The 22,870-nt window shown below is 42.2% G+C and overlaps 1 protein-coding gene across 5 annotated transcripts; it reads left to right on the top strand.

The window, feature by feature from the left end:
- Positions 1 to 495: 495 nt before the first annotated feature.
- atp11a (ATPase phospholipid transporting 11A) lies at positions 496 to 22,870 on the top strand. 5 transcript variants are annotated; one of them, XM_037279213.1, is made up of 32 exons: positions 496 to 849; positions 9,015 to 9,137; positions 9,834 to 9,923; positions 10,457 to 10,537; positions 10,617 to 10,724; positions 10,792 to 10,920; positions 10,981 to 11,084; positions 11,525 to 11,572; positions 11,700 to 11,764; positions 11,846 to 11,927; positions 12,458 to 12,608; positions 12,681 to 12,878; positions 12,962 to 13,075; positions 13,209 to 13,268; positions 13,354 to 13,520; positions 13,604 to 13,675; positions 13,764 to 13,837; positions 13,909 to 14,012; positions 14,088 to 14,269; positions 15,302 to 15,550; positions 15,616 to 15,793; positions 15,862 to 15,964; positions 16,029 to 16,174; positions 16,253 to 16,312; positions 16,376 to 16,503; positions 16,664 to 16,799; positions 17,163 to 17,186; positions 18,669 to 18,734; positions 18,795 to 18,898; positions 18,991 to 19,156; positions 19,680 to 19,774; positions 20,905 to 21,029. In XM_037279213.1, the coding sequence occupies exons 1-31, from the start codon at positions 805 to 807 to the stop codon at positions 19,755 to 19,757; spliced, it is 3,435 nt and encodes a 1,144-aa protein (XP_037135108.1). In that variant the 5' UTR covers positions 496 to 804; the 3' UTR covers positions 19,758 to 19,774; positions 20,905 to 21,029. The 5 variants fall into 5 exon arrangements, with proteins under 5 accessions (XP_037135108.1, XP_037135095.1, XP_037135106.1 ...); XM_037279211.1 differs by lacking the exon at positions 19,680 to 19,774 and adding an exon at positions 19,959 to 20,062 and having other exon boundaries at positions 497 to 849; positions 20,905 to 21,097; XM_037279200.1 differs by lacking the exon at positions 19,680 to 19,774 and having other exon boundaries at positions 20,905 to 22,870.

The raw sequence follows: 22,870 nt of genomic DNA, 5'->3' as shown, positions 1-22,870 counted from the left end.
TTTTATCTTGAAATGCGTCACCGGATATTGATGCACTTGCCAAATAATTTTAAAGTTGCCATTCAGCGTAACCCGCCGAAAAGCGTCTCCAGGAAACGCAAGCGGGACAAACAAAATTTCGGTTACACTAAACATAACACTGCGAATCATTGTATTTATAGCTTTGTATTATTAATTATAATTATTATTCTACTTGTTCAAAAAAACATATCAATATAGTGGCTCACACAATTGACTGAAAATAATACATTATAAACACCAGTCACCAAATTCAGACGGGCGGTGATGGAGAGAGAGAGAGAGCGAGCGAGAGAGAGAGAGAGAGAGAGAGAGAGAGAGAGAGAGAGAGAGAAATTTATTATTCCACTAGTTGAGAAATGAGTGGGGGGAAAGTTACTTGTGAGTTTCTTTGTAGTTCTTTTTTTAAAATAACTTCCAATTAGTTGGTGGAAGTCAATTTCGCAGCAACAGCACGCAAAGGCGCATGCGCCAACACCTGGCTGCGCGTGACGCCCACGAGAGGAAAGCTCCTTTGTAGGGCGCGCGAGGAAAGGAGATTAGAAAAGTCCAGTGCGACGGTGACTTGGATGTTAAAACGCTATTTGTCTCCGTCCACTCAGGGGGATACAGTTCACCATCTCTCCAGGTGAGCGCCACTCAGTATTTATTTATTTTTTTAGAAAGAGAAGGGCGTAAAGTAAAGTAATGGACCGGGAAGGAGAATTAAAAATAAGATAGCGCCGTTCGTGTGGAGCGCGAGACGGGAAGAAGAGAAGAATTTGCCGGGACGGACAGAGGGACAGGATGGGGCTAGATCTCAGCACACTCCGGACCCTCATCAGCAGATATGTAAGTTCCGTATAACTCATGGCATCGGTGTCTTGCCGTTTTTTCCCCACACAAACCACGCGGACATCATGTAGAGCACCACTGATGCTTTCTACCACTCATCCGGATTACGTTTCACTCGAGAAATGAAGACACAAGAATGTAAAGAATTGAAGCCGAACTCATTTTGAATGCTGTCATTTGGAATGATTCACTTTGGTTTAGTAGAATTAAAGTTAAAGATCAACTCGTAGTTGTCATGACCTATGCGCCCATTGCCCAATTCCGATTGAATGACTATAAATCCGGTCTATATCTGTGCAATGTAGACCTACCCGTATCAAATATGTACCAACCGTAAAGCCAGGGTTTGTGTTATCACCTCAGAAATGAGCAATTGCAGCCTATGTGGAAACAAGTTGGAACTTGCACAGAAAAGCAGCCAGCCAGCCAGCCACAAAATGCAGATTATCACAATAAATGTAATACTATAATCATACTTGCAAATCCACTCATTTAATTAAGTTAATGAGTTACTTTTGTATATGTACCCCAAAACTAATTCTTATTTCATCGATGCAAACCAGTCTAAAACATTTTGTGACAGCTCCCATTTGAGAAGGACTACAAATGGAAAGGTCCCATGAATTATGTAATCCACTTGTTTTTCCCCCTGCTAGTCAAATCGATGGGCTGCAATTGAGCCACCATCCTGTTTGGGTCTTGCATTAGACTCCACACTAATGTGTTGCACGAGCGCTGCTCACATGAGTCAGAAAGCTTCTTGCTCAGCTGAGGCTTAGGTCCGACCTCCCAACTGTTGCTAATGGGCAATAAAATGAAATCCCTGCTGCATGGGAGCTGAAATGGAGTCGGACGCAGGCTGAGACACGACTGCGACTCATTGGTTGCGGGATGCTGATGAGGTCTGCTCGTGTAATTGATCTGGATAACAGCTCAAGACAAATGACTTTAGGCTAAATTGATTGTGATGACAGTGTATGCACTGTGAATTGTGAATATTTTCGATTAGGGTTTGCTTTCATAAACGGGACGCTGCAAAATAATGAAGATTGACCCACCACATTTATATGAGAAGAAATAAATATATCTTCATTTGGTCATCTGAGGGGAAAGGAGATTTTCTTTTAATGAGGACAGTTTGTAATGAAGTTGTTTAGCGAGACATTCACTTACAAATACATCTAGAGTCACCCCAATGGCCGCCGTCTCTCAGTAGATCAAAAGAGCAGAGGATGGTTATGTAAGATCACTTCTCAAGTGTAATATACACTCGTGCAGAATGACAATGAAATGTGACATGAATGAACTCACTTGCTCGCTTCGCCCATTTCTCCCATCCTCCCCTGCAATGGTTTTAACAAGACCATTTGGGAAGGCTTTAAATGTAAAGTCAAGAGTATTGAAAGCCTGTTGCTGCTTCCTGATGATGTAATAATCCTTTCTGAATTTTGCGAATCATTTTTTGTCTCGTTCCATCCACTTCAAATATAAATCAAATATTTCCGAGTGAAGCAAGCTCAAATAATGATGCAGGATTGCAACACTGTCGTGTACTTTAGTGTGTCAAATGCCGCCCCGCCTCCACGTCGAGGTGTGCATCTGCAGCCAAACAGCATTCCACCGCGTCTGACTAATCGCCATTCCTGGACAGGAAGCTAAATCTCCTTCTGCTTGGGGATTAAAGGGTTACTGGTGTTCACTACCTTCACGCATTTAATCTGCTCCACCAATCCAAGCCAATCAATCACTGGCCTTCTGCTTTGCTGCTTGTATTCTACCTGTTGCACCTTACACAGTTTATGCCATGAAAAGCTGCAGTTGTTTCGGAGTTTCAGTGACGCCATGCGCGCCGGGGCAGGGAATAGACTTGTAGCTAGGTGAGGTGGAGGCCAGTGGCTCACATGCACTTCTTGGCGCTGTCTGCCTATCAATAATTCATAAGCAGACACGATGATAGTGCTTGTGCAGTCTTCTATTCTTTTAACGAGTGTGTGTGGTGGTGGGGGGGTGAAAGGGTGTTTAGGGACAAGCTGGAGTGCTTTAGCCCCCTTCTCTTGGGTCACCAGCCACATCAAGAGCAGGTAAATGTCCCGGCATGACTGGAAAGTCGATATAATGCAGCCTTGATGCCCTATTTTCAAAGATCTGCGCGCTAAAGGTGTTTTCCATCACACGCATAAAGTGGACCTGAATTTAGACCAGCTAAAAGCAGGTCTAAGTTGTGGCATGTTCAAACGTTTGGGGTCAGTTAGAAATGTCCTTATTTAAAAATAAGAATAATTCAATGAGGATGACATTAAACGAATCAAGAATACGCTCTATACCAGGGGTCTCAAACTCAATTTAAAATCAATTTTAAATATCCTCAATTTGTAAACTTTTGAGCTATTTCTAGGCAGAGCATAATATCTCCAGTTATTTTAGGTATAAGTTGACTTATTTTGGAATAATATCATACTCAGTCTGCTTCGAGTCATAATAAGTTAAAAAAAAAAATGGTTTTGTCTGTTCAAAAAAGGTAAGACACGTGCACTAAATATCAACGACCACACTTTGAGACTTCATGTTGTGGTGCAGAGCTTGTGTCAGAACCGCTGCAGTTGCATTCGCAGCCCATAGAACAAGGATACCGAGATGGGCGAGATAGCCCAGGGTTAATGACTCGTGGACTCCCCTATTCCAAGAAAGAGATATGTTTGAACTTGGCTTGTCATGTCACCGTTGCTCTCTGCAACCTTAATGTTCTCCTTGACACTGGGAGTGATAGTGGCGCAACTCACTGGAACAAAGTATTCCCAGTTCCAGTCCCAGACAGTAAATAAAAGCCCAGTGATAATATAAAGCCCATCTTTCCAAATGCTGACTATGCACCTGACCAATACCCTGACTCTCTTGGATGCTCCAAAGCTTTCACACTACGGATTATTCTGACCTTGGATAGATCTGGTAGCCGTGTGAATGTATGTGCCCTGAAGTAACCCCCCTATGAACAACTTTGGGCGCAAATCAGCACTGATTGTTGTATTTTTCGCACTATAAGGCGCACTGGATTATAAGGCGCACCCTAATTAGTTGAAATTTGAAGTTTTTAAGTGCGCCTAATAGTGTGGAAAATACGGTAATATAATTGAGACAATGTCTGTGACCTTTGCTGACCTCCGACATAACACGGCAACAGCATCCCATCATTTACGGGCATCTTCACGGACACCACTTTCTTACACATTGAACAATTTATCGTTTTATGATCGGAATTGAGATTCCAAACAACGCAAGCACTTGGCAGCGGTGGAAACTTGCCTACACGGGTTGCGGGAACTGGGCCGTACGAAAAAGACTATGATGTATCAATCATGAAACAAAGTGCAGCGTTACTCAGCGTAAATCCAAGTTATTGTTTAACAGCACTGCATTAAACATTTTAAGCATGAATAAATAATCACCACATTAATGTTTGATTGGGATTTCTACAAAGAAAGCAGCCACTGCTGAATTTGCAATGACTTCATTTCAATCATGAATTTGGGCTTACAACGCCTTGAAATAAATCTCCTATTTGGTTCATGATCTGCTAAGCGCTATTGTTTGCTCTTAAGTGATTTGGTTCTGAGAAGGTATTTTTATTAAATAGTTCCTGCAAATGTAATTATTTAACCTTAACAACTGGGTGTCCCGGAATGCTCTTCCACATAAGTTAGGGCTTGTAAGATCCATTCCAACTGCGCTACTCAGCCTAGGTCATGTGCCTAGCCTCATGCTGGCCACATGGTATCATGCTCTTGTTGCTCCTCTTTGATATTATCAGTCTTTTACACTCTGATGAAATCATTGACTTTGTTAAGTTCCAGTGGTTGAGTAGAAAAAAAATTCGGAATATATTGAATCAACAACAAAATAAGATGCATGCGAGGGAATATTTAGACGAGGTTATTCATCCTTATTTATTTATTTATTGTAGTGGCAAAAACACCCTCCGTGGTCTCAGAATACTTTTTAAGAAATTTAAAGCAAAGAATATTTCCTTTGTTTTAATACAAAACAAGGAAAATCTTTGCTTTTATAAAACTTTCAGAGCAGCCTCTGATTTTCGAAAAGCATGCAACCAGTACTGCGTGGTGTTGGTAGACTCGATATTATATTAAGCTGTGTAACAGTTGCAAACGGAAAGTCATTTGCGTGAAACTGCACGAATGCTTAACTTAGCATCGCTTGAGACTCGTTCTCAAGCAAGTCCTCATTCCACTAGAGCTGCTGTTAATGGCAAAGAGAGGCACTTGTGAACAACAGACCCTCCAAAATCAATAGTGAAATTAAATGATATTTGAAATTGCTATGGTGTTCAAATGTCATCTTTGGCAAACTCAACTTTTTCCCAATAAAAATATCAACAAAAAAGGAGAGGGGGGGGGGGGTGAATGGAATAATCGCCATGGTAATCGAGTCGAAAACAAATTGTTTGTGACAACCCTAATGTAAACATAGTCAATCAAGATTAGGAAACATTGATCGAATCTACTGGAGATAAAAGCTTAGATAATCTCCTGGTCTTCTTGGAGCTGATTGTTGATGGGGCATTGAGCAGAAACAAAGCAAGATTTTAGGATTTGACCAAAGCTTTTCAGTCCATCATCATGTTAGCAATAGAGTCTCTGAAGTCAGAACCGTTAAGAGCCAAAAGTCAAGCAGACTTTATGTTGACTTTTTCCATTGCAGCTTTGTTTGTATTTGGTTTAATGGCAATATAATATAATGGAAACCATTACACAAAAGTCTCCCCCACAGGACAAAAATCAGGGATGAGCGAGAAGCGCTAATGTGCCAAGTGGCAAAACACACACATTGGTGGGCGATAAAAGAAGAAAAGCATTTTGGTTCTTTTCCTCAGACTCCTGTGAGACATCGAAGGTATTGAGTTACAGCAGGAAGTTGAGACAGAAACAGATGGACGGGACTGTCGCTGAATTCACCAGCATACTTCATGCTTTCACTTTTGATCAGAATTCTTTCATAATTTGGGTACTACAAAACGTGTAGGAGCAAAAATGCAGCTGCAGTGGCCTTCAAGCCAAACATGTATCCCACGTGACTTGAACTCAGAAGGTTGAGACGGGGGGGGGGGGGAGATCATGTGACTCTCAGCAGTTCTTTCTCTTTCGCTGTGCACAATGAGTCACGTATAAGGACTATTTGGAAAGAATGACCATGCTTATTCTCCGGGAAGTTCTGCTTGTGGTTAATTCAAATTCCATTCAATTTAATAGTTAATTCAAATTGAATTAAATCAAATTGAATTTAATTTAATTTAAAATTAAAATGTAATTTTAATTTAATAAAAAAATTAATTAGATGTGTTGATTTGATTGAAGAGTTTGTCCTTAATGACATCAGGCCGTGAATGGCTTCGATGGTCGTCTTGCATTTATTTCCGCTATAGTGGTTTTGACCTCTTCAGAGACAAATCTACCAATGCTTTAGTTACAATGCAGAGATACTGCTTTATCTCATGTGGTTCGGGGAAGTGTCAGTAGAATTTTTTTAACGGGTTATTCACAGCTGTTAACACACATGTTGCCACACATGACAAAAATGTTGGTAGCCCTCTATTCAAGAAAGAAAAGTTACAAGAGTCACTACCATGCTCACACCACATTTCAATGGTTTAGCCAAGGGTTTCTCAAAATTGATAGAATCTGGCTTATTTCGAAATTTGCTATAAATAACATCGCCGAGCCTGACAATATAACTGTTTAAAAGCCTTTACTTGACAAGAAGATGTGCAGATGTGTGCATATTTATAGGCTATATATAAGCAACGTTTGTGCTGATAATGCTTCTCCAGCAAAATATACATTTACGATAGTGTTAATGTGTCCAGTAGAGAAGCATTACTTATTTATATCAAACTCTAAAATCACAAATATGCCGACTAAGGCTATTCACAAAAAGCGTTTCGTCCTATAGCGAAAGTGCTTAGTTAGGTACCTGTCATGAATATTATGGCATTTCCACTCAATATTGCTGGTCTGAACATTTTGGAAATCACAAAAACATTCCATTTGAATTCTTAATAGTATGGACTTGTCCTTACCCCAAGAGTTGAGTGCTAGTTTCTGCTAATGTGAAATCAGTAAAACACAATGTGAAACACACAATCAACACTCACGTGCTTATCTCTCGAGAGTAGCTTGCTCTTTGTCGTCTTTTTAAGGACATGTTAACGTGTTTTTTTTTTTTTATCAGGGCCTCTCTGCTGGCATAAACATCATCAAAAGCACTGACGTATATTTCCAGTCTAGCCATTCTCCAATCCCAGCTGACTTTGGTTGAGAAGTCAGCTTGACCTGATCACCAGTCAGCGCCGACTAAAAGCAAACTTGATTTTTTCAAGACATACAACAAACCCTGAGCTGGCATGTCTGATTCATTCAGTTGTCTGGTTATATCACAGAGAACAGGCCACCATCATTTGCCTGTGTTGACTTTGTCTGTCACAGCCTGTTGACAAGGGGTTGTCTGTGACAACAATGAATCAACCTTAAAAGCCGCATTGAAACAATGGTCGTTTGTTTCACTCATCGGTTATCTTTACACTCCAGATATCGCACAGATGTAATGTCTACACCTCCAAATAAACTACATGGGACAACAGATTCGGGTACTGGGCTTTTACAGACACAGGAAGTGCTCACTTTTACAGCTACAATGACATTTCTGGGACGACTTTTTAGGGGCTATTAGTAGTGATGGGAAAATGAAGCTTCATGAACCAGTTGTTGTATTCTTTGGCTCCTCTAGATGGCAATGTTGGTTTAAAGAGAGGGTTTTAAGAAATGGCAAGTCAGCTCTTTGGTGAACAGAGAGTGCCATCTAGAGGTCTAAGTGAACACAACAATGGGTTCATGAATCATCTTGAAGCTTCATTTGCATCATTACCTATTAGTCATCCTGGACAAGGCTCTACCACAACAAGCACGCCTTTATCAAATTTGAGCATTCCGGTCATAGTCATAAAGGACCAAAAAGGGTCTTACCAAAAACTTTGCCCAACATGTTCCCATGTTAAAAGGATTGTTCAGAAGGTCAGTGCGTAGTATGTTGATGGTGAGGTGTTGGAGTTTTTCGGAAATGTGTCCTCACTGTGATGGGTGGGCCCGTGTCCTGCTGGAAGTGCTACCCATAACACATTTGAGGAAACTCAATTGTAAAGAACAATAGGAGAGGTGGAGTTTGTTTGCTCATCTAGATATATATATCACGAGTGAGACAATATTTGTGTGGCATTGAGTGTAACTCGGACTCCATTGAGGCAGACAGATAGAAAATCTGCAGGCTTCCATCTCGCATCCATCCTGACCACAAACGCTTCCCCTCAAACTATAAATAAACTTCTGAAAGCCATCATGTCCTGAAACATAAAACGCCGCTCGAAGAGATTACCAGGGTTCAGAATAGCCTAATGTCTCCAGTTACAAACAAAGGCTGAATATACCAGCTCTTTCATGGAGTTTTATTTGGTAAGGACCTCGTCTGATTCGATTAAACTCAGACAGGCTTTTCTGCAAAAAGCTTGAACGTGGGTGGAAGTTGAAGTCAATCGATAGCAGGGCGGCGATGAAGACTTCTAGGAAGAGTGGCCAATGAGCTGGAACCCAAATAAACCAGTAGAAATGGACAATCAATTACTCTCAAAGGGTACAATACTCTAAATGTCACCCAGAAATGCAAAATTGCAGTTTTTTTCTTCTTTGTTTTGCATTTTATAGCTGGTGAGACTTGTACTCTGGAGCGACTTATAGTCTGGAAAATACGGTAATTGATTCAAACGTAAACTTTTCTCAACATTTGACCTCCAGAACGAGAGAAAGAGTCTCATTTAAAGGGCCTGTAAACTATGGACTTTCGGAATAGAGCAAGCCACGAGTCGCCTGGCGCGTCTGTTCAGTGGTGAGTGGGAGTGCCAATGTATGCTTAAGAAATATCAAAATAAAGTAGAATAATTAGATTTGCACCCTCGGTCGCGCTGATGAAAATGGAAGGGAACTTCGAATGGTTTGCTATCCTGTTTGTGAATTGCTTAGGGGGAACATTGGTGTCACATGACATGCTGCTGCTGTTGAAATAATGTGTGATGTCTGGATGATTTATGATGAATTTCCCGGCAGTGTGTGGGTGAGGAGAACTGGGTGGACAGCAGGACAATCTACATTGGACACAAGGAGCCTCCTCCAGGGGCCGAAGCCTTCATTCAACAAAGATTCCCAGACAACCGCATAGTGTCCTCAAAGGTCAGCGAAAGCATAATAAATAAATTAAATTAAATACATATAAATAAATAAATAAACAAATAAATAACAATCAGCTGAAGCGCTCCAATTAAATGAAATTAAATACATATAAATAAATAAATAAATAACAATCAGCTGAAGCGCTCCGACTAAGATGGGGCAGACGAAAATGGGGGGCGCCAAGCAGTGCATCTGTCGTCGCATGAAGGCAGAAGCCTGTTTGTGACGCTCGTCAGCCAGTTATACCGTTCTCAAATAAATAAATAAAAAATAAATGTATGCATGCATATATTCGATTACGCTGCACACATTTGAGGCGGCATACAGGGGGGAAAAAAAGCTACCAGACTATAAAATGCACCAGAATATGTATAAGCCATATTTGGGTAATTACCTGCATTACCCAAACAAATTATTTGACACTATGATAAAAATCATGAAGAATCCATAGATAAGCCGCATTGGACTATAAACCGTGGGATTCGAAGCTTGTACAAAAAGTAGCGATTTATAGTCTGGAGATTATTGTACATGCATTAATAAATAAAATATGTTCGAAATAAAGATATATTAATCAATAAATGCTAAAAACTATAAATATCTGGCCTTGACTTCTCTTTGAATTGAATTTCTGCCAGTCACGGTGATTGTCTCAGATACATACAAAAGCTGATATGACTTCTTTGTGTTTCTCAGTACACATTTTGGAACTTCATCCCCAAGAACATGTTTGAGCAGTTCAGGAGAGTTGCCAACTTCTATTTTCTCATCATATTTTTGGTTCAGGTAAAGTGCCCCATTAAAGCTAACGGTATGTTGTTATATTTTTATTCAAGATTATTTCACCATGGTCCAGTTATTGATAGTAAACCTAAATAGTGAGAATTCACCTATTGCATGTAAGGCTGCACAATATCAATTGTGTTTTTAAGATGGAGAGAAGCCACAATTGAAATCGGGATTACCATTGAAAAGCAAACGCTGGATAACAACCAAAATCATCCAATTTTTTTTTCTTCTTGCCGTGTGGCTGCTATTGCATGAGAAGTCAAAATAAAATGTACCTTTTGTGTTCATCCCATTCCATTCCCATCATAACACAAAGCAATGAACCAAACTAATCGGCCAGTCTATCTAGCGCCATCATTTTGGCCCATTAAGCACTCTTGGGTTCTATAAAGACATATTGATTCGCATTAGTATTTATTTTTGCATTCTTTGAATTTGAGAATAACATCTTCTGTGTGAAACTAAATGGCTAATGTCATTGTGTCTTTTTTGAACGCTGGAAAATGTCTTTCCATTGTTTTTTTTTCCAGTTGATCATTGACACACCCACCAGTCCAATCACGAGTGGACTGCCGCTTTTTTTTGTCATCACCGTGACGGCAATCAAACAGGTGAGAGAGCCTAAAGGTCAGGTGGCGTCACGCCACGTACCCTGTCACCACCCACTATGGAACGCTTTCTTCTTCTCAGGGTTACGAGGACTGGCTGAGACACAAAGCCGACAACTCCGTCAACCAGTGTTCCGTCCACGTGCTGCAAAACGGCAAAGTGATCCGCAAGCAGAGTCGCAAACTACGGGTGTGTTTTGAAACATTTGTGTGTCCAACTCCGTTACTGAGATACCTCACCATTCAATATGCCTCAGGTGGGAGACGTAGTCTTTGTGAAAGAAGATGAATCATTTCCCTGCGATCTCATCCTCTTGTCTACGTCCCGGGATGACGGAACCTGCTTTGTCACCACGGCGAGTCTTGATGGCGAGAGCAGTCACAAGGTGCGGAATGCTGGACATTTTGTCTGTCGCCTGTTGTTTGAATGCCTGAATGTTTTGTAGACATACTATGCAGTGCAGGACACCAAAGCTTACAATGCTGAGAAGGAGGTGGACTCAATCCACGCTACCATCGAATGTGAACAACCACAGCCAGATCTGTACAAGTTAGTGAAAGCTTCATTTTTGCATACTGTATTTTCCGCACTATAAGGCGCACCGGATTATAAAGCGCACCTTCAATGAAGGGCCCTTTTTAAAACTGTGTCCATATATAAGGCGCACCGAATATATAACTCAACGTTGCTCAAACGTTAATGCAATCACAATATAGTAACACTCGAAATAGTGAAAACAATAACAATATATCAATAACTCAACGTTGCGCAAACGTTAATATCACACAACACACAAAATAAACCCGTTCCTTTAATAAGTTAGTCCTCATCCACGAATCCATATTGGTCCATATATAAGGCGCACCGGATTATAAAGCACACTATCGGCTTTTGAGAAAATTGGAGGTTTTTAGGTGCCCCTTGTAGTGCGGAAAATACGGTACATTAGTTCTTCCTGATTCTCTTTGACTTTTTTTTTCTCCAAATAGGTTTGTCGGTCGCATCAACATTTATATGCACAATGAGCCAGTGGCGAGGTAAAGTTATCACGGGTCCCCTTCAAATACAGAATAGATTGGGTGATTGTCAGTGATTTTATATACTGTGAGATTTTTCCTCATGGGTCCGAAAAAGACGATTTATTCGGATTGTTGTTGTTCACAGGCCACTAGGATCCGAGAACCTGCTTCTCAGAGGAGCCACACTGAAGAACACTGAGTACATTTATGGTAAACATATTGGTTATACAATTTGTCAAGTCTCCATAAAGAGGAGATTGTCATGGCTTTTCTGTCACCCTCTTATTGTAGCAGTTGTCATCTACACCGGGATGGAAACAAAGATGGCTCTCAACTACCAGTCCAAGTCTCAGAAACGCTCTGCAGTAGAAAAGTAAGCTTTTCTGTACATTGTCATCCAAAAACTGGAGCCTCAATTTTCCCACCCTTTTGTATGCTTTTTAGCAGAATGTTTTGCTTTCCATCCTTCCATCTCTATTTCCCAACCGTTACATTTACCGTATTTTCCGGGGTATAAGGCGCACCTAAAAACCTAAAATTTTCTCAAAAGCCGACAATGCGCCTTATAGTAGAATCAATCATAAGTGGCCCGCTGAAGACTATGAATCATGAATCAAAAAGACTATGGATCATTATTTTGTGATTATAAAGTAATTTGTTGCGTCTGAAGTTGAAATAAAAAAGATAAAATGGAGAATGATTTGATTTGGATTCAAAATCTGACATGATGCATGAATGGTGCGCTTTATAAGTCCGGTGCGCCTTATATAAGGACAAAGTTTTAAAATGGGCCATTCGTTGAAGGTGCGCCTTATAGTCCAGTGCGCCTTATAGTCCGGAAAATACGGTACATATCCAGACACAATTTGTGCAGAGGATATTTAACAGCTTTGGTCTTGGCAGGTCATTGAACGCCTATTTGGTGGTCTACTTATGCATTCTCATCATCAAGGCCATTATCAACACGGTGCTCAAATACGCGTGGCAGGCTGACCCGATCAGAGACGAGCCCTGGTACGATCAAAGAACTGAGGTCGAGAGGCAGAGGAATATTGTGAGTCGATCGTGTCACACTGCTGGTTATTCTTTTTATTTTTTCTTGTTGAGCTTCTTCTTGCCTCCACAGGTGATAAGAGCCTTCACAGACTTCCTGGCTTTCATGGTCCTATTCAACTACATCATCCCTGTTTCCATGTACGTCACTGTGGAGATGCAGAAGTTCCTGGGCTCCTATTTCATTATGTGGGATGATGAGATGTTTGACCAGGAGCTCGGGGAGAGAGCAGTAGTCAACACATCAGACCTGAATGAAGAGCTGGGACAGGTTCCCCCAATGTCTTCTTTTGTTTGTGAAGAATTTCTCCAGGTGGCATTTCCGTAGATTTAGCCTTTCGATCTTCTCACCAGGTGGAGTACGTGTTTACTGATAAGACAGGGACGCTGACGGAAAACAACATGGAGTTCATCGAGTGCTGTGTGGATGGACACGTTTATGTCGCCCAAGCTATTTGCAATGGACAGGTTCGCCCTTTTTGAGGATCCTCATGCTGCAAACCGATTCTATAACAATTCTTTATCAATGGCGGCATCTACGAATCTTCTGATTGGTTTGTTTCTGAATCCCTCGCTTCCTCCATCTCTATCCTTTCATTAGGTGATGCCCGGTGCAGATAGCATGGACATGATTGACACATCACCAGGTCCTGAGGCCAGGGTGAGTGCAGGCCACAATATTGAGCGTCTTTTATTTCCACGACTTGTATTTTTTGGGAGTACTAAGTTGGCTCTCAAAACGACAGGAGCGCGAGGAGTTGTTTTTCCGTGCGCTGTGCTTATGCCACACTGTGCAAGTGAAAGAGGAGGAGACGGTAGACGGCATCAAGCAGGGCATCCATCACGGCAAGTCCACTTCCTTCTACATCTCATCATCCCCGGATGAGGTGGCGCTTGTGGAGGGCATGAAGAGGTGTCTTAATACACACATAATATGACGCAACTACGCACAGAGACTCTTATTGTACCATTTGTAATGTTTTTGTCTCGCTGAAGGCTCGGCTTCACGTATCTGAGACTCAAAGACAGTCACATGGAGATCTTGAACAGAGAGGAGGAGATTGAGAGGTTAGTGTTTCTCCTTTTTTGAATGGATTGATCCTCTTGCTTCAGAGAACTATGAAATGTTGAAGTGGATTCAACCTCCCTCCATCAGGTTTGAACTCCTGGAAGTTCTGACCTTTGACTCGGTCAGACGGAGGATGAGCGTCATTGTCAAGGCCAGCACCGGTAATATGGATGTTCTGCTTGGGTCTGATTTCTCTATGATACATTCCTTCTTCTTTTGTTTCTGTGCAAAGGTGAGCTGTACCTGTTCTGCAAAGGAGCAGACTCGTCTATCTTCCCAAGGGTCGTATCAGGCAAGGTGGATCAAGTCAAAGCTCGGGTGGAGCACAATGCGGTGGTGAGTGCATACTCACGCCACTCCACGGTATTTCCCTTTTTGCATTCATCATGCGCCAACCGGATCTCCCCCAAGGAGGGTCTTAGGACACTCTGTGTGGCATATCGGCCTCTCAGTCCAGCGCAGTACCAGGAGGTGTGCCAACTGCTGAGTCGAGCCAAGTTGGCACTACAGGACAGGGACAAACGGCTGGCGGAGGCCTACGACATTATTGAGAAAGACCTCATCCTGCTAGGAGCCACCGCTGTGGAAGACAGGTAGACACAATCCGCCATGCAAGGTTCAGTTGAGAACCATGTACAGTAATCCCTCGTTTATGGCGGATAATTGGTTCTAAGACCACCCGCGATATGTGAAAATCGTGTCACCATTCTTTGTGTATATTAAACCCTATACGTAAGTGCATATGTTATCATTAGAACATTAAATAATAGTTTCAAACATGTAAATGCTATATTAATACGTAGTATAAATGACGTACAGAAAATACTGTATAAATAATATCAATATAAATATGATACGTGTGTGTAACATGTAGACATCACTAAAGTATACATACTGCAACAACTTTTTTTATAACAAGTGTACATACTGTAAATATGTTTTTAGAACTCTTTTATTATTATATATTTTTTATAACAAGGTACAATACTGTAAATGTGTTTTTAGAACTCTTGTTATTATAACAACTTTTTTACAAAAAGTGTACTTACTGTAATTGTGTGGACACTCCCTGCCGTCTGCTTTCCTGCCATAATTCCTCAATTTAGAAGTTTTATTTTGAATTTGTGATTATTTTTTTTTTAATTTGGAAAAAAATCCGCGATGGATTGAAGCCGCGATAAACGAACCGCGATGTAGCGAGGGATTACTGTATCTGAGTGTGAATGGCTTTCTGGCGACCTGTTTCTAATTGGCTTGGCTGGAATAGGATTCAGCTTGTTTGGAACTAAATTGGACAGACAGTGGAAAATGGATGCATGGGTGGTATTCTTGTCTAGGAAGGCTGTCTCCCTTCATCCCACCACATCGGTTCTCGATTTCATGCATGCTACTGCCTTAACGACTCGCTGAATGATTCAATTGTTATTTCATGCCAAGACATTGTTAGCGAGGAGGGAATTGGACATCATCTTGGACTTTTGCAAAGTGAGTTAGACAGAAAGTTGGCCTTGCGTTTCACCCTTGGCTCGTTTCTTCTTTAGTTGCAACTTTGGTTATACGGCAAATGGAAGGTTCAAACCTCACCATGCCTTCGAACAATTTCCTTGATCCTTCCTCCGTTTTAGACTGCAAGAAAAAGCGGCGGACACCATCGAGTCTCTGCACAAGGCTGGTATGAAGGTGTGGGTGCTGACGGGTGACAAGATGGAGACGGCAGCCGCCACTTGCTACGCCAGCAAGCTTTTCCACCGCAACACGCAGATCCTGGAGCTGACCACCAAGCGCACAGAGGAGCAAAGTCTTCACGATGTCCTCTTTGATCTGAGCAGAACTGTCCTCAGGCAGCACGGTGGCATGAGCAGGGACATTTCTGGGTGTGTTTGTCAGCAGATGATTTGGGAGAGAAATTCAAACGTCATTTTACACATCTGCGCTTCAGTTTATCAGGTGACTGCATGGACTACGGCCTCATCATCGACGGAGCCACCCTCTCGACAGTGATGAAGCCAGGCCAGGAGGACTCCAACTCGGGGAACTACAAAGAAATCTTCCTGGAAATTTGCCGCAACTGCAGTGCCGTACTCTGCTGTCGGATGGCACCGCTCCAGAAAGCACAGGTGCAAAACGGAGCTCTTCCTCCCAATGTGAGGATTTCATGCTTTTCCCTTCTCTGATACTTTTTAAGATTGTGAAGCTGATCAAGACCTCCAAGGAGCATCCAATCACACTTGCTGTCGGAGATGGAGCCAATGATGTCAGCATGATCCTTGAAGCTCATGTTGGCATAGGTGAGAACACTGTCAAGCCTTAAAAGTTGAGGAGCATTTCATGGGACAAAATGGCCGCCTTCAGGTATCATGGGTAAAGAGGGACGTCAGGCAGTGAGGAACAGCGACTATGCCATCCCCAAATTCAAACACCTGAAGAAGATTCTGCTGGTCCATGGACACTATTACTACATCCGCATCTCTGAACTTGTACAGTACTTCTTTTACAAGGTACCAGCGTGTGGATTGTGTATTTGTTTTCATGCAAAGTGCAGCATAGCCCAACCATCTTTGTTTCCCTTCCGCCAGAATGTCTGCTTCATCTTTCCGCAGTTCCTGTACCAGTTCTTCTGTGGTTTCTCACAACAGGTAGGGATGCGCAACGCAGAAATACATCTGGAAACGTATCATTGTGTCTCTTCTCATCCTCAGCCACTGTATGACACCGCCTACTTGACTCTGTACAACATTAGCTTCACTTCGCTGCCCATTCTGGTCTACAGTCTCGTCGAGCAGCACATCAACATGCACATCCTGAAGAAGGACCCATCTCTGTACAGGTTGGAGCTAACCATAGTTGTCACCTTATATTTTTTCTGTCCAGATTAGTGTCACTCGAGGCTGACGCCAGCATTTTTGGAGCTCGTCTGAAACGAGACAGTAAAGTGTCGATTAGCAAATGCTAATGCTCACCGTCACGGTTCATCCTTACCTCCACAGAGACATTGCCAAGAACTCGTTACTGCGGTGGCCCATCTTCATCTACTGGACTGTCTTAGGTGTATATGACGCCATTGTGATGTTCTTTGGTGCTTACTTCCTGTTTGACAACACCACCTTTACCAGCAATGGACAGGTAGCGCCAACAACACTCTATTTGAAATCACATTTGAGGTTACGTCAACAATTCACAGAAAAACGACAGGAAATAATAACAACGTTGTTGAACTCGTTTCATCTTCAGTGTCCAGGTGCAGTTCTGCAAAAGAGAGCATTTAGATTGTCTGCTCAAATGTCACTGCCTTTTTTCACTCTTGGCCGGTGTTACTGTCCTAAAACGTTGTCAGCTCCTTGATTATTTTTCGTTGCATCCATTGATTTTTTTTTTTTTCTCCAAACTGTTTTTCAGTTGTTATGTTTTTCATTTTCTGGCTTTTGTTTTCCTCTCCTCTTACCTTTGTGTTGCCTTTTCTTTATGCTTCTCTTTTCCTCCTCCTAGCTAATGACAACCAACACACAGATGGTAAGCCTGCCCACGTTTCAATGTCGCCCCCACCGAGATTCCCCACTTTGACCTTTGGCACTGACTCATACGGAAGCAACCATTTTTCCCAATCTCATCTCATGTCCCTCCCTCTCTTGATGCTTGTTGTAGAAACACCAGCAGTAGGCTCGTAGCATATTCACTCATACCCATGTGTACGCTTGCTGCACTTTTGATTCCACCGACAACAGTTCACGTGACCAAAAAAAAAAGTGTGTACTTTTCGATAGTGATGGGGAAAATGAAGCCTCATGAACCAGTTGTTGTATTCTTGGGCTCCTCTAGATGGCAATGTTGGTTTAAATTGAGAGTTTTAAGAAATGGCAAGTCAGCTCTTTGGTGAACAGAGAGTGCCATCTAGAGGTCTAAGTAAACACAACAACGGGTTCATGAACCATCTTGAAGCTTCATTTGCCCATCATTACTTTTCGGCCCGGCCCGTCTTTGGTTTCCCAGGACCCACTCCGGCATGCAATACTGAACATTTTTCAGGTCATTAATCATTCTGGTTTTAGTATGCTTATGTTACCCAGAGATCATTGAATGTTTGTCTTAACTGTCACCCAAAAATGAAGTCTCACATTGTTAACATGCAACCGTGGCTGTGCAAAACATTACACTCCCTATTATATACCTATACATTTTATTTGTGCCGATAAAGAGAACAAATATGTACCCTAAGGTACTCAATGGATGTTTGCCTACAGATGGTATCATTTTTAAAGGTACCAATACAAAAGGTACAATTGATCTAAGCTAGAAGGTCCTGCCCAGTGACAAACCATTGGAACCTGAATGGTATAGAGTTAGCACCGATTTTTTAATTTTTTTTTCCGACAGTATATGTCTGATAGACAGAAGACAGCAAATACATATGATTTAGCATTAGGCCTTTAGTAGGAGGCATTTATCTGTTCCAATTTGAAGATGGTGTTTGTCTGTGTCCATTAATGAAGGCGTGGACAAGCTACTTTGCGTAAATACTGTGGGAGGATTTTGTTGTTGTTGTTGTTGACACGAGGAAAGTGAAGTGTTTGAAAGGTTACTTGGCGCCGTGTGAATTTCTTGTTTATGTTGTCATCCACCCACTAATGGCTATTAGCTATTATGATGCCAGAATTGAAATGGATTCAACTTGCAAAAAGTACTTTGGATGTTTTCTTAACTTGGGCAGAAGAAAACAATAATATCCAAGGTCCAGGCAGGTCTTTATTTGTTGTGGCCTATTTAATGAGCCAACATTGCGTGAAGTGCATACTCAAGTATCATTATTAACACCTCCCTCCCTCCGCTTCATGTTGTTCACCATCTGTTTGATTGATTGACTCATGTTGATCTTGTGCACACATATAGAATATTTGCTTGTGAACGACTCCACCATATTTGTTTTGTCGAATTAAAATGATTGGTTGATGGGACACGAAACAGGAGCAACATTTTTTTTTTTTTTTACCCCTGCAGATGTTTGGAAACTGGACCTTTGGGACACTGGTGTTTACAGTGCTGGTCTTCACTGTTACATTCAAGGTACATCATACACACCCCCAAGTTCACGCACACACATTGACATGGCTCTTCTGCCCCCAGTTGGCCCTGGATACACATTACTGGACCTGGATCAACCACTTTGTAATATGGGGCTCGCTTATCTTCTTTGTGGTCTTCTCTCTGCTGTGGGGAGGAATCCTCTGGTAGGCCTTTTGCACGCTCCCATTTGGCTCTGGAATGTTGAGCTGTTTCTTTCTGATGACCTAGTTGTCACGACATGTCTGGTGTCCCGCAGGCCTTTCCTCAACTACCAAAGGATGTACTATGTATTCATGCAGATGTTGTCTAGCGGCCCCGCCTGGCTTAGCATAGTACTGCTAATTACAGCCAGTCTTCTACCGGATGTGCTTAAGAAGGTCATTTGGAGGTCACTATGGCCCACCACAACTGAACGTATACAGGTAAGTTGTTCCGTAGTCGTTAACAACGTCCTTTTGTCCAGCTCAGCATTAATGGTGTCATTTTAAGTTTGGTAAGACTGTGGCAGTGTCTGAAGGTCAGCAGATACATGCAGGACTGCCCTTGTGGATGTCAGTCAGTCAGCGTCTGTGTGTATGCTCCTTTAATTGATTTCAGAATTTGTGTTTGCACTGAGGGAGGTCTGACTCAACTGAACTTGTTTTCTCAATATGGTCCCAATCCTTTTAGGTTAAGTGCATTCATTGTCCAGGTACAAATGTTGTCTGACTCACTGCGGCAGTGAGCTTCTTCCGTATGACCTTCTCATCTCCCTCGACTTGTCCAAAGCTAATAAACTGATTCTAAAAATGTTCTTCTCACTCTGACCTTTAGTTTTAGTCACTGTATCTTTTTATGATACATCTGACTGCTTCTCCTGAACTTTAAATTCTGCCCTTTCCTTCTTTTCCCTCCCCATCTTCTGACTTCCTGTTTTCTCCTTCCGCAATTCTGCTCCCCTGGTAGATGAAACGTCGGTGCCTAGCCTCTCAGCCTTCCACCATATTTATGCTGTCTCAGACCTCCAGCAGAATCAGTTTCTAACCCCTGCCTACCCTGAGGTGACCCATCCGCTTCCTTTCCTTTCAGTCCAACCTACTCGAACACTTCCTCTTTCCTACCGCGTTGCTTTTTCCATTCGTTCGTTTTGCATGAAACTGAAGTCGCATCTGGATTCAACTATGAAGAGACTATGTTTGTGTATATATATGTGTGTGTGTGTGTGGTGTGTGTTTGTGTACGCAGCATGTAACAGATAATAGCGCTTATGAGGAGGCCGAAGCCTGCCTGAGTTCTGACTCCTTGCTAGGTGGGCTAGCTGTCACACAAGCCTAGAAGGCTTCAGCATGGTAAAGCTTACTTTGTGCGTGTGTGTGTGTGTGTGTTTCTTATTCTAATAAAGGTTTTTATTCCTACATCAATGAAATTTGAGCCTGACTATCAGGTGGTTGTGCATGTGTGTCGGCTGCTTGGGTGGTTTGATCTGTTTGGATCTCTGGGGCCCTCTGGTGACCGAGTGCATCCTTTCGACCGAAACAGCCTTGGTGCCCAACGTTCCGCTCATGGTTCTATTTGCATGGTTTGATTCTTAATAGGGAAGCTATAAAAGTGGACACAACATCCCAGTTGACCAATCAGAGAAAAAGAAAAAACTACTACCGTATTTTTCGGACTATAAGGCGCACCTAAAAACCAAAAAGTTTCTCAAAAGCCGACAGTGCGCATTATAGTCCGGTGCTCCTTTATATATGGACCAAATTCCTAAATTTAAACTGACCCAAAGCATTGTGTCATGAAATCAATCATAAGTGGCCTGCTGAAGACTATGAATCATGAATCAAAAAGACTATGGATCATTATTTTGTGATTAGAAAGTAATTTGTTGCGTCTGAAATTGAAATAGAAAAGATAAAATGGAGAATGATTTGATTTGGATTCAAAATCTGACATGATGCGTTCATGGTGCGCCTTATATAAGGAGGACAAAGTTTTAAAATGGGCCATTCATTGAAGGTGCGCCTTATAGTCCGGAAAATACGGTAATTTAAGCATAGTTGGAAGGATACTTCCAAATCTGAAGGAATGCCTTTTTAAACTCTGAACCCAACTGGGATGTTAGTGTAGCTCATTTGCAACCTTCCAGAATTTATATCAAGATTTATTTTTGTTCTCCCTTCTGAAATTCACACAGAATGCTGATAAACTATACAAGGGACAGCTTTCGGAGTTCACCCCCCTGTCGTCTATCCATGCCGCTCCCAATGCTGACAGGCGCGGTCAAAGTTCTGGCAGCCACAGGAACATGCCTCACCCTACAAGGTCTGAACCTTTCACCAAGAAAGCCATGTTGACGCGCTGGCACAGACCACCAGATTATTGCACCTTCACGCCCCTGCTGGGCTACACTGATGTCAACCGCTCCTCAAAGCTGGGCCACACCTTCAATGGGGCTGGTCCGGAGACCTCGGTCTAATTTATCAGTCAGCAGAGCTAATGGATTTCTCTTCAAATGGACCATAAGCTTCAAAGTTAAGCCAATTTATCGCTGGAATAAAAGAACATGAATAGCAGATATGCTTAACCCAAGTGCAAAGGGTGAAAGTGACCTTCATGACTCAAATCAGGAGCCAAGCATGACACAAAGTGTTGCGGGATGGCTCTGAAGAGGACTACTACATTCCGACAAGGGCTCAAGATTAATATCACTGCGTAGTAGCTCTTTAATCCTGAAGTGCAATTGGATTGTCGGGATGTTTTTGTATTCTGACCATTGTCATCTATGCAGAGTGAAATTGTACCTCTATGGACTGAGCAAACATCTCCTTTTCCTTTCCTTTCCTTTCTCACAGGACAAACTGGTCCTGCCTGCGTGCAAACACGTTGTCCACGTTGTAGGACACACTGCAACAGTGTAAGAAAGGTGTCTCAAGAGGGCAGAGGCCTACGTGTTGACACTCGTAGGCTTCTCCGTGTTCCTAGTCTAGCTAGCGTCTAGCATATAGACATTAGAGTATGTCTTGTGTTTTGCCCCATGTACAATCTATTGTATCATACTAGCATGTCAGCACTTGACCTGGCTGTCACCCTTTAGTTGTGCCCCCTTTTTCCGATGCAATCTCCCGCTAGCAGTGGTAGTTGCGCGACTCTATGCTAGCTGCTTGGTTGCTTACGAATCGCAGTATTGCTCATATTAACCGTAGGTGACATTGTGGAGGCTGTCAATATATTCCTGTGATGGTGAAAGAGAAAAGTCCTTTTCAGACAGCTAACCGTAAACTAGCGATGGGGAAAATGAAGCTTCATGTTGTATTCTTTGGCTCCTCTAGATGGCAATGTTGGTTTAAAGTGAGGGTTTTAAGAAATGGCAAGTTCAGCTCTTTGGTGAACAGTGAGTGCCATCTAGAGGTCTAAGTAAACACAACAGCGGATTCATGAATCATCTTGAAGCTTCATTTGCCCATCATTACCGTAAAGCCCGTGTATAAAAGATCCCTATGTATTCAATTGCCACGCGCCGGTCTCAACTCTTCTCTTCCTTCCTTCACACTCTCCTCCAGTCGTTGTCTCTGGCAATGACGCTGAAGGCCACCTGACCACCAGCTTGACTTTGCCCAGTTGTCATCTTCACGCGTCGCTGCCGCTCCAGGACGCCAATAGAAAGTAGTAGGAGAAATGTTGCTCGCAATTGGGTGTCTCTGAAACAAAGCCTTGTCGCTGCTTGGGATCTGTGTAGCTGCTTCCTGTTAGGTGCCTTGTGTAGCTGAGTGTGTGGCCAGCAGATGAATGTAAACGCATTTCACTCCCAACATCAATCCAAAAAAAGACTGCACAAAACGTTTGACCACTTGTTTATGATTACATTATTTGTAGGTTGTTGTTTTTTTATGTTTTATACGCTGCACATGCAGGAAGACCAATGTTATTTAAATGCAGTCGACCAATGTTACAAACTGTGACTTTCTTTGGAACTCATCTTACATGAGCATCGCTATTTGGACTTGTGTTGCTGTTAGCTTCTGACATAAACACCTCATCTACATTTGCATTTTCTCATGTACCTCGAGTTAGGCTGTGGTGGTACTTCAAACTGTTTTACTATCTGACGACAGTATTGATTTGACACAAATAAAGCCAATTGGGATGGATAAACCACTTGA

This window comes from Syngnathus acus, chromosome 2, assembly GCF_901709675.1.
Source record: "Syngnathus acus chromosome 2, fSynAcu1.2, whole genome shotgun sequence".
Classification (NCBI taxonomy): domain Eukaryota; kingdom Metazoa; phylum Chordata; class Actinopteri; order Syngnathiformes; family Syngnathidae; genus Syngnathus; species Syngnathus acus.
Note: the sequence above shows the minus strand (reverse complement) of the source record. Positions and strands in the feature narration are given on the sequence as shown.